Genomic DNA, 12,639 nt, shown 5'->3' with positions numbered 1-12,639 from the left:
TGGGGTCAAGATCACCAAGGCTAATAATAGATTTTTCCGTCACACTTTTGTTACAGTTTCTCATGCCACGTTCAATACTTTACCAATCTCTTTCATATTTGGCAAGTAGGTACCTTACTAGACCTCTACCTTTTGATGAAATTTGAGGTCACTAGGGTCAAGGTCACTGAGGCTAATAATAGATTTTTATGTCCCCCACTATAGTAGTGGGGGACATATTGTTTTTGCCCTGTCTGTCTGTTGGTCTGTTGGTCTGTTTGCGCCAACTTTAACATTTTGCAATAACTTTTGCTATATTGAAGATAGCAACTTCATATTTGGCATGCATGTGTATCTTATGAAGCTGCACATTTTGAGTGGTGAAAGGTCAAGGTCATCCTTCAAGGTCAGAGGTCAAATATATGTGACCAAAATCGCTAATTTTATGAATACTTTTGCAATATTGAAGATAGCAACTTGATATTTGGCATGCATGTGTATCTTATGGAGCTGCACATTTTGAGTGGTGAAAGGTCAAGGTCATCCTTCAAGGTCAGAGGTCAAATATATGTTGCCCAAATCGCTTATTTTATGAATACTTTTGCAATATTGAAGATACCAACTTGATATTTGGCATGCATGTGTATCTTATGGAGCTGCACATTTTGAGTGTTGAAAGGTCAAGGTCAAGGTCATCCTTCAAGGTCAGAGGTCAAATATATGTGGCCCAAATCGCTTATTTTATGAATACTTTTGCAATATTGAAGATAGCAACTTGATATTTGGCATGCATGTGTATCTCATGGAGCTGCACATTTTGAGTGGTGAAAGGTCAAGGTCATCCTTCACAAGGTCAAGGTCATCCTTCACAAGGTCAAGGTCATATATAGGGGGACATTGTGTTTCACAAACACATCTTGTTTCTTCATGCTTTTGTTACAGTTTCTCATAGCACCTTCAATACTTTACCAATCTCTTTCATATTTGGCATGTAGATACCTTGCTTGGACCTCTACCTTTTGATGAGGTCACTGGGGTCAAGGTCACTGAGGCTAATAATATATTTTCCGTCATGCTTTTGTTACTTTACCGATCTCTTTCATATTTGGCATGTAGGTACCTTCCATGGACCTCTACCTTTTGATGAGGTTTGAGGTCACTGGGCTCAAGGTCACCAAGGCGGATTATAGATTTTCAGTCACGCTTTTCTTACAGTTTCTCATAGGGCATTCAATACGTTACCGATCTCTTGCATATTTGCCATGTAGGTACCTTGCACGGACCTCTACCTTTTGATGAGGTTTGAGGTAACTGGGCTCTAGGTCACCAAGGCTAATAATATATTTTCTGTCCCGCTTTTGTAACAGTTCTCAAAGAACCTTCAATACTTTACCTATCTCTTTCATATTTGGCATGTAGGTAGGTACCTTGCATGGGTCTCTACCTTTTGATGAGGTTTGAGGTCACTGGGGTCAAGGTCACCGAGGCTAATAAAAGATGTTTAGCTCATCTATTTTGTGAAGAAAAAAAAAAAGAGCAATTGTCATCACCTTGGCGTCGGCGTCCGGTTTAGTTTTGTGTTTAGGTCCACTTTTCTCATAAAGTATCAAAGCTTTTCATTCAAACTTTGTACACTTACTTACTATCATGAGGGGACTGGGCAGGCAAAGTTAGATAACTCTGGCGTGCATTTTGACAGAATTATGTGCCCTTTTTATACTTTGAAAATTTGGTTAAGTTTTGTGTTTAGGTCCACTTTTCTCATAAAGCATCAAAGCTATTGCATTCAAACTTGGTACACTTACTTACTATCATGAGGGGACTGTACAGAACAAGTTGCATAAATCTGGTTGTCATTTTGATGGAATTATTGCCCTTTTTTGATTTAGTAACTTTAAATATATGGTTAAATTTTGTGTTTACTTCCACTTTACTTATAAAGTATCAAGGCTATTGCTTTCAAACTTCAAATACTTTCATACTATCATGAGGGTACTGTACCTGGCAAGTTGAATTTTACCTTGACTTTTGTATGACCTTGACTTTCAAGGTCAAATAATTAAATTTTGCAAAAATTGCCATGACTTCGTTATTTATGAACAGATTTGATTAATACATTGACAAAACAACTCTCACATGACATACTACAATAGACTCCACCCAAACCATCCCCCATGCCCCCCCCCCCCCCCCTGAATCCTCCTCCCCCCCCCCCCCCCCCAATAAAAACAACATTTTTTTGTTGCTTTTTTTTTTTTAAAGATAATCTTATAAATGACCTCACCCTCACACTATACCCCCCCCGCCCCCCCACCGACCCCACCCAACCTCCTCCCCATTTTTTTTGGAAACATTGTTAAAAAACAAAAATATTTATTTTTATTATTTTATTTTTGAAAGACCGTCCAACAATCCCACCCAAGAATCCCCCCCCCCCCCCCCCAAAAAAAATGTTTTGTTTTGGCATTTTTGTTTCTTATTTTTGGAAGATAATGTAATAAATGACCACACCCCCACACTATACACCCCTCTCCACCCCACTCATCCATCTTTTTTTATTGAAATATTGAGATGGTTCCCTTCACCTTTAAAAGGAAAAATAGATGAGCGGTCTGCACCTGCAAGGCGGTGCTCTTGTTTTTGGTGGTTATAAACACATAGATTGACAAAGCGCATCATCGGGGAGCATCCATCAGTTTCACTGATATTCTTGTTTTTAGTAAATTACGAACCATGACGATTTAATTGGTTGATATTTGACTTAGTAAAGTCTGATTGAGTCAACATTGATCTATTATATGAATGAAGCATTCAAAACAAGCATGCCATACGTCCTGATCTCAGTTTGACAGTCCTGCATCTGGAGTATTTTACCCGGCGTCCTGATAATGAAACAAATTGTCCCGACATTCGTAAAACACGACATATGTTCTATAAATTAACAATAAATTTCACTATTAAAGGTCCGTCTTGCCAAAACTTACTATCACCAATCCCTTTATTGCCCCTTATTACCATCTACTTTTAAAAAACCTGAGTGCACCAGTGTAGTTTTTGACACCTTATCAGCGATTTATCGGCGAATTATTTATTTTATCAGGCATTAACACAATGGAGTTTTATGAATTGGGTTGCTAATTGCTATTGAAAAATGCACTGAAATAAAAGCCAACTGCTACCCAATTAGGTCAAAAGATTCTGTGTATTATACCACATGAGGTTAAAAGACCTGTCAAAACAAATTGAATGGTTATCAATACACATTGCTGTTTCACATAAATTATTTTTTTAAATTAATTGGTGATTGGTCCCTATTCTTATACCCTCCCGTTTGCCAATTATCATCTTGTTCATTGATTGCAGCTGTCAAAGCAATGACTTATACAAGAAAGTCGTCTGCACTAATTCCAAACTTCGACTTTGTAACTGTACTTATAACTTTTGCATAAAAATAGAATATTCGAATATGAATGTTGGATTCGAATATTCGGTAGATATTCGAATATTCGGATATTCGGTCCCATCCCTAGTATCAAGTTTTAACCCATGTATTTCAGTGACCTGACTCAGACTGGTGTCAAGTTTTAACCCATGTATTTCAGTGACCTGACTCAGACTGGTATCAAGTTTTTACCCATGTATTTCAGTGACCTGACTCAGACTGGTATCAAGTTTTAACCCATGTATTTCAGTGACCTGACTCAGACTGTTATCAAGTTTCTAACCTTGTATTTCAGTGACATGACTCAGACTGGTATCTAGTTTCTAACCTTGTATTTCAGTGACCTGACTCAGACTGGTATCTAGTTTCTAACCTTGTATTTCAGTGACCTGACTCAGACTGGTATCTAGTTTCTATCCTTGTATTTCAGTGACCTGACTCAGACTGGTATCTAGTTTCTAACCTTGTATTTCAGTGACCTGACTCAGGTGCTGAAGACACTACCTGTTGCAGCGGAGCTGCTTAGCAGGACCAACCCTGAAGTAGTGGGGTGTATCATGGACCTATTCAAGCCTTTCCTCAACAAGCGTGCTGACCTGAAGGCCTGTATGTGCAGTCATCAAGTGTTTACCACCCAAACCATGTTTTTATGAAGTGATGCCCTGCTAAAGTATTATTTCAAACAGCTGCCAACGTTTACATTATTTAAATACAAGTCCACAGGACCTATATATAAAAAAACATTTTCGAAGTTAAGTGTTATGTATATGGCAACAACTTAGGGGCTCCAGCAATACTAAGTGTTCGTTGTTTTCCTTAGCCGATAAGTTGTACGGTTACATGTTTGTTTTGTTAATTCACACCAGCCATTGTCTTTGTCTAGATAACTAGTTCTGACGGTGTTGATGCATTTTTTGGTTCAATAACATTATGAGGTATTGGCCCACATAATGATCATTGGAAAAATGAAATGCAAAATGAAGTAAACAACACAACACTCAACAATTACAAATCACAACATTCTCACAAAGTATTGTATAGCAAAGATATATAAACCACAAAACAGTTACAAACAATACAATTTCTCAATAAAAAATTCCAGAAATATATACTGGTATGCTAATTGCTATAAAAACAAATATTTTCAGGAACTAATAGTTAGGTGTGACAGTGACTGAAGAATGTCAATTAATAATTACACAAAACACCCATTTATACTTGTTAGAAATAAATGTAGTTCCTTGAAAAATGAACACAGGTATGATATACATAAATAAATGCAACAGACCTACAGTTTTAAAAGCACAAAGCAATTATTATGCCCCCCTTCGAAGAAGAAGGGGTATATTGCTTTGCTCATGTCGGTCGGGCGGTCGGTCGGTCGGTAGGTCGGTCGGTCGGTAGGTCGGTCGGTCCGTCCACCAGGTGGTTGTCGTATGATAGCTCGAGAACTCATACGCCTAGGATCATGAAACTTCATTGGTAGATTGATCATGACTCAAAGATGACCCCTTTTGATTTTGAGGTCACTAGGTCAAAGGTCAAGGTCACGGTGACCCGAAATAGTAAAATGGTTTTCAGATGATAACTCAAGAACGCATACGCTTAGGATCATGAAACTTCATGGGTAGATTGATCATGACTCGCAGATGACCCCTATTGATTTTGAGGTCACTAGGTCAAGGTCACGGTGACCCGAAATAGTAAAATGGTTTCCGGATGATAACTCAAGAACGCATACGCCTAGGATCATGAAACTTCATGGGTAGATTGATCATGACTCGCAGATGACCCCTATCAATTTTGAGGTCACTAGGTCAAAGGTCAAGGTCACGGTGACCCGAAATAGTAAAATGGTTTCCGGATGATAACTCAAGAACGCATACGCCTAGGATCATGAAACTTCATAGGTAGATTGATCATGACTTGCAGATGACCCCTATCGTTTTTGAGGTCACTAGGTCAAAGGTCAAGGTCACGGTGACCTGAAATAGTAAAATGGTTTTCGGATGATAACTCAAGAACGCTTTTGCCTAGGATCATGAAACTTCATGGGTAGATTGATCATGACTTGCAGATGACCCCTATTGATTTTGAGGTCACAAGGTCAAAGGTCAAGGTCACTGTGACCCGAAATAGTAAAATGATTTTCAGATGATAACTCAAGAACGCTTTTGCCTAGGATCATGACACTTCATAGGTACATTGATCGTGACTCGCAGATGACCCCTATTGATTTTCAGGTCACTAGGTCAAAGGTCAAGGTCACAGTGACAAAAATCGTGCTCACACAATGGCTGCCACTACAATGGACAGCCCATATGGGGGGCATGCATGTTTTACAAACAGCCCTTGTTAGAATTAAGAAACAGTCAGTGAAAAATAATATGGGTCGCAAAATTATATGACAAATCAGAATACAGTAAAACTGCGATCACTCAAGGTAGCACTTCAGGGCTCGCGCTGTCGTTCGCCATTTGAGCCACTTGCGAAAATATTGAGAATTTGGCTCAAGAAAATTCTGATTTGCGAAAATGCTAAGTTCTCGCAAATCTTCATTGAAATTATCCGCCATTTAAATCCAGACTAGTTTTCTATAGTTTTCTCTTTGTTTCATTGAAAGTGTTCGCAAATTGAATAATAAACGAAAACCGGTCTGCACCAGAACATGAGACATCGCTCGACCTTATTGTTATTGAAGCGCACGTGGTAGCTGGCCAATCAACATTGAGTTCGCTCACACATAATATTGGGTCAATCATGCGTATACAATTTGATACACAGTTGATATTGTCGTCTGCCAAAAATTTAGCGGCCGATGGCAAACGTCGTATTTAAAGATAAACACATGACAAGAAGAGCAACAATAAATAATTTCTCAGCTGATCACTTTAGACCTTTCTACCGACTATCGATCTGAATTAAATGATGACCATTAAATAATTAGTTCTATGTTGATGATGTTGTTACACCTTTCTGCCGATTATCGACGTTATCGTTTGAAATAAAAGGTGATAATTAAGTTGTTTTTACCCACAAGCAATGCTATTGTTAAGAAAAATGTCAACCAAATGGTATATTTATAACATATTTGCTAGATTGTCAGACGTCACTGATTTTCATTTTCTGCAATCAAACGATATGCAAATTTTATTTCAAGTGCAGAACGCGTACATTTTTTCGGACTGTCGTTTTCGGATAAATAATTTTTCGCTGATTTAAATTTATTTTCGGAGTTCTTTATAGAAGAAATAGAATGACGAATACACATGCGGTAATACGGACGATGTGGTGCATATTATTTCGAATTGTATTCACTTGAAATTGCAAATGGAAAGACTATAACAAAGAACAATTTGTAAGGGCTCTGGGTGGGGTGGGGGGCTTTTCCCTTTATTCCTGTTGGGTTCCTGGTTCTAAGACCCCCGGCCTAATTTTCAGGATTTCAAATTTGGGACAACTTACTCCACTGTTAAGTGTACATGTATATATTAACTTATGATTGTACTTTGAAAAGTACCATAATAATTATTTCTATATTGAAAACTGCATGTTATATTATATCTGATATGCCCTTGTTGTCATAAAAAGAAATATGAACAATTTGACAGAATATATTATTATTTTAAAACCACTTTTCGCACGCCGAAAAACGAAATCAGGTTGGCTCAAAGAAATTTTGGGCCAGCGCTAGCCCTGGTAGCACGGGACTGACCTCAATGCTCGAGTAATGGCAGGTTTGGAGTTATTCATGGTATTATTTGTTATGCTCCCCCAAAATTTATTTTGGGGGGAGCATATAGTCGCCACTTCGTCTGTTCATCCATGTGTCCATCCGTCTGTCCGTCCGTGCACAATTTTTGTCCGGGCTATATCTCAGCAACTAATGACCGGAATTCAATAAAACTTTATGGGAAGCTTCACTACCAAGAGGAGATGTGCATATTATCAGCAGGTTCTGGTAGGATGATTTTTCACAGAGTTATGGCCCTTTGAAATTTTCCATTAACTGTACATATTGTTCAATTCTTATCCGGGCTATTTCTCAGCAACTAATGACCGTAATTCAATGAAACTTTATGGGAAGCTTCTTTACCAAGAGGAGATGTGCATGTAATCAGCGGGATCTGGTCGGATGATTTTTCACAGAGTTATGGCCCTTTGAAATTTTCCATTAACTGTACATATAGTGCATTTCTTGTCCGGGCTATTTTTCAGCAACTAATGACCGGAATTCAATGAAACTTTATGGGAAGCTTCACTACCAAGAGGAGATGTGCATCAGAGGGTTCTGGTTGGATGATTTTTCACAGAGTTATCGTCCTTTGAAATTTTCTATAAAAAATTCTTGTCCCCCCAACTACTGTGCCCTCAAGACGTTTCCTTTTATCTGAATATATAGTGCAATATTGTGACAAAAAAACCTTAGGGGAGCATCACCCATCTCCGACGGTTTCTTGTTTTCACTGTTTCGGTTGGTGATGCTTAACTTCTGATCGCAAACGCTTTATTTACATGTAAGAAGGTGCTTGGAAATGTTCTCAATATACAGGTCAAACCCTCTACATCAAGGTACAAAGGTGCAAAGATCTCTTTGCAGGTTAAATGAAAAACAGTCCAATGTTCATGCATTGTTCTTTATTATAAAATCTTCTGCGTTTAACATTTTTTTATTAATCAACATTCAAGTATTGCTGCTCTTATGCCCCTGTTTGAACTTTTCTGTAACTGGATTATTACAACATGATGCACAATGTCACTTGCTGTGCGTCTGGATATGCACCATGACTGTGAAAAGCTCAAGTGTCCACCGTTTGTTCCTTCCAGTTTGTTTCCTTGGTATAACCAGTACCTGGTGTCTTTGGGAGTGATCTAAGCTAAAAGCTCCCACAGAGGGATTGATCCCTTGACCTTCCTGTTAATAGGAGGACATTATATCTGCTATGCCATGGTGACATTCTTCGCTGTTGTCTCCTTCTACTTTATGCCGTTGTATATTTCAGTGTTTGAGGAGTGCACAAAGCATTTCGAGGAGAAGACAGCACTGGTGGCCCTTGCGGCTGTGCATCTAGAGGTGGCAGAGCTGGTCAAGTTCCAGAAAATCATGCAGGTGGGGAGGGTGTGTTGTCATACAAATAGAGTGGGTGTGGTGTCGTACAGGTAGAGTGGGTGGGATGTCATACAGGTAGAGTGGGTGTGGTGTCATACAGGTAGATTGGGTGTGTTGTCATACAGGTAGAGTGGGTGTGTTGTCATACAGGTAGAGTGGGTGTGTTGTCATACAGGTAGAGTGGGTGTGGTGTCATACAAATAGAGTGGGTGTGGTGTCGTACAGGTAGAGTGGGTGGGATGTCATACAGGTAGAGTGGGTGTGGTGTCATACAGGTAGATTGGGTGTGGTGCCATACAGGTAGAGTGGGTGTGGTGTCGTACAGGTAGAGTGGGTGTGTTGTCATACAGGTAGAGTGGGTGTGGTGTCATACAGGTAGAGTGGGTGTGGTGTCATACATGTAAAGTGTGTGTGATGTCATACAGGTAGAGTGGGTGTGATGTCATACAGGTAGAGTGGGTGTGGTGTCATACAGGTAGAGTGGGTGTGTTGTCATACAGGTAGAGTGGGTGTGTTGTCATACATGTAAAGTGTGTGTGATGTCATACAGGTAGAGTGGGTGTGATGTCATACAGGTAGAGTGGGTGTGGTGTCATACAGGTAGAGTGGGTGTGTTGTCATACAGGTAGAGTGGGTGTGTTGTCATACATGTAAAGTGTGTGTGGTGTCATACAGGTAGAGTGGGTGTGTTGTCATTTATGTAAAGTGTGTGTGGTGTCATACAGGTAGAGTGGGTGTGTTGTCATACATGTAAAGTGTGTGTGGTGTCATACAGGTAGAGTGGGTGTGTTGTCATACATGTAAAGTGTGTGTGGTGTCATACAGGTAGAGGGGGTGTGTTGTCATACAGGTAGAGTCGGTGTGTTTTCATACAGGTAGAGTGGGTGTGTTGTTGAAGTTTATACGGTCCGTCCACGACTTTGGGTGAATTATGTCAGGACCGGTATGTTTACCAGCACTTCTATTGAATTAAATTACTAGACTCACAAAATTTGAAAATGGTTTTTGTTGACACTATTATGATTATGTCATACGTCACATGTTTTATAATTACATTAATGAAAAAAGTATGTATGGAATACTGGTTTGCGTTAAGTGTGATGAATTAAGAAATATGATTATTTTATAAATGATAATATACTGCAGAACTGGGCTGGATGCCTATCATCGGCCAGCTGCTGAATTAACAGCCCATGTGACTGGCTGATAATATGCTTCTGGTCCAGATCTTTCATATAATATTGTCAAAATAACACTCAATACAATTTTTTACTGCAGCAACTTGATAGGTAAGATATCAGGTACTATAATACATTGGTGTATACTCATGAAGAACATTTTGAGGTTTATTCACACAATTTGTCCGTCAGAGGGCAAGCACCTAGAGAAAGTTAAAAAACAAAACAAATAGTAATTCTGCTCTGACGATAGACATTGGAATTGATTCTAGATTTGTTTTGAAGATTTGTTATTTGTATTGGTTGTATTTGTGTTGAGCCTTCGGTATTGTTTTAATGCTGTCAGAGCATTGGAAGGACTTTAATTAACAGGATTATGAATAATATGCGGCCTCTATTTATTACAGACACCTGGCCTGATGCTGGACCCAATTATGTTAAAACAGGTGTTCCTGAGATGGAAAGAAAACAATGTAAGTGTGTGATGTGGCTTCAAAAACAATTTTATTATCAAGATGAGCAATTGATAAGATATGTAAAATGAACCTGTTTTTAGTTACCTGAGCACAACGTCCTCATAGTGAGCTTTTGGGATCACCTTTGTAAGCCGTGCGTCGTCCGTCGTCAACATTTTGCCTTGTTAACACTCTAGACGCCACATTTATTTCTGATCTCATGAAACTTGGTCAGAAGATTTGTCCAAATGATATCTTGGTCAAGTTTGAAACTGGGTCAAGTGAGCTAATAAACTAGGTCACTAGGTCAAATTAAAGAAAAAGCTTGTTAACACTCCAGAAGTCGCATTTATTGTCCGATCTTCATGACACTTTGTCAGAACATTTTTCCCATTAATAGCTAAGCTGAGTTCGAAAATGGTTCCAGTCAGTTGAAAAACATGGCCAACAGGGGACGGGGCAGTTTTCCTTATATGGCTATAGTTAGACCTTGTGAACACTCTAGAAGTCTTATTTCAAGTCCAATCCTCATGAAACTTGGTCAGAACATTTGTTCTCATGATATCTGGGCTGAGTTATAAAATGGTTCCAGTTTGTGGTAAAACATGGCCGCCAGGGGGCAGGGCAATTTTGTTTATATGGCTATAGTTAAACCTTGTTAAACCTTGTCCAATCTTCATGAATCTTGGTCATAACATTCGTCTCAATGAAAGCTCTGTTGTGTTTGAAAATGGTTCTGGTCCATTGAAAACTATGGCCACCTGGGGGTTGGGCAGTTTTCCAAATATGGCTATAGTAAAACCTTGTTAACACTCTAAGAGTCACATTTATAGTCCAATCCTCATGAAATATGGTCACAACATTTTGTTCTGATCTTGAAAATGGTTCCAGTCCATTGAAAAACATGGCCACCATCGGGCGGGGCAGATTTCCTAATTTAGCTTGGTAAAACATTTTTATCACTCTAGAAGTCACATTTATAGTCCAATTTTCACGGAACTTGGTCATAACATTTGTTCTTATGATAGCTCGACTGTGTTTAAAAATGGTGTCTGTGTGTTGAAATACATGGCGGCCTGGAGGCAAGGCTGTTTTCCTGATATGGCTATATAGTAAAACCTTGTTAACACTCTAGAAGTCACATGTATAGTCCAATTTTCATGGAACTTGGTCTAGTGTTTTATCCAGGCCTAATCAGTGTGGCACCCTGCCATGCCCCTTTTTTCGGAGCACAGGCTACCCCTTTTAAAACCAATTATCGCCACGTGCCCTTTTATCTAGATCCATATGATTTAAGTCTTATCTGCTTTTGAAATCGTGTGTTTTCTTGGTGTCCCCAAGCACGCATAATAATGCATGACTGCTTTTGACGCAATAAAAGAAGGCCTATTTCCCAAAAAATGCTGTAAAAATCAATAATCATCCCATAGCAGTTAATTGCGCGAGTTGGTATAAGCTTTCAATGAAAACCAATCAGAAAAAGGAGTTTGTTCTAAAGAAAACAGCGTGGGTTTTGTGTCTATGAATTAATGATAGTCAGGTTTCTAAATGACAATGAAATAAACAAGCAATAGTTGTTAATCAGTCCTTGCGAATGACTGTTTTTTTTCTGTCACTTACATGAGGTACAATACAATTTACCTAAATCAATGATGTTACGTATTGTTATTCAAACTAAAATGATCCGAAATTTTTTATTAAATTAATATCATCATATATATATAAGACACAAGGGTCGTAACAGTATAGATTGTTGTTACTAAGAGATTAGCTGAGTTTTGAATACTGTCTATTACAAGTCAAATCCTTGCTGATTTTAAAGAACTTTTATTAACATGTATAGCATTATTTATGCCCGCGATTTTAAAGAACTTTTATTAACATGTATAGCATTATTTATGCCCGCGGGAGGGTGGCATATAGCAGTTGAACAGTTCGTCTGTCTGTCAGTCTGTGCATCCGTCCAAAAACTTTAACATTTGCCCTAACTTTTGCAATATTGAAGATAGCAACTTGATATTTGGCATGCATGTGTATCTCCTGGAGCTGCACATTTTGATTTGGGAAAGGTCAAGGTCATCTTTCAAGATCAAAGGTCAAAAACAAAATCAAAGTGGCACAGTATGGGGCATTGTGTTTCTGACAAACACATCTCTTGTTTGTTATTTAATGACTACCTGGTCCATGAGTGGGAAACCTGCATATACATGTACCGCTGTTCATTTGACTCATTTTCACGAGGAACACGTGGATATTTAACTTTCTTTGTTCAATGTATCATTAATTAATGAATACAGACAAGATAAATACTTAAAAAGTAGCATTTATTAAAGGCATTACTAAACACGTGTAATTTAGTTCATTCAGGGACGTATACAAACACACGTCCTTGGTTCTTTTTAGCTCACCTGAGAACAATGTGCTCATGGTGAGCTTTTGTGATCGCTTTTTGTCCGTCATCCGTTGTGCATCGTC

The 12,639-nt window shown here is 38.7% G+C and overlaps 1 protein-coding gene across 1 annotated transcript in view; it reads left to right on the top strand.

Moving 5' to 3' along the window:
- Window positions 1–12,639, top strand: part of LOC127872808 (uncharacterized) — a 146,955-nt gene that overhangs the window by 112,797 nt on the left and 21,519 nt on the right. The window contains exons 26-28 of the mRNA XM_052416224.1: window positions 3,897–4,027; window positions 8,425–8,531; window positions 10,117–10,182. Coding sequence (XP_052272184.1) covers window positions 3,897–4,027; window positions 8,425–8,531; window positions 10,117–10,182 — 304 coding nt within the window. The remainder of the gene's footprint in view (window positions 1–3,896; window positions 4,028–8,424; window positions 8,532–10,116; window positions 10,183–12,639) is intronic.

Source organism: Dreissena polymorpha, chromosome 3 (genome assembly GCF_020536995.1).
Source record: "Dreissena polymorpha isolate Duluth1 chromosome 3, UMN_Dpol_1.0, whole genome shotgun sequence".
In the NCBI taxonomy this organism is placed as follows: domain Eukaryota; kingdom Metazoa; phylum Mollusca; class Bivalvia; order Myida; family Dreissenidae; genus Dreissena; species Dreissena polymorpha.
This window is presented reverse-complemented; position numbering and strand designations above follow the sequence as displayed.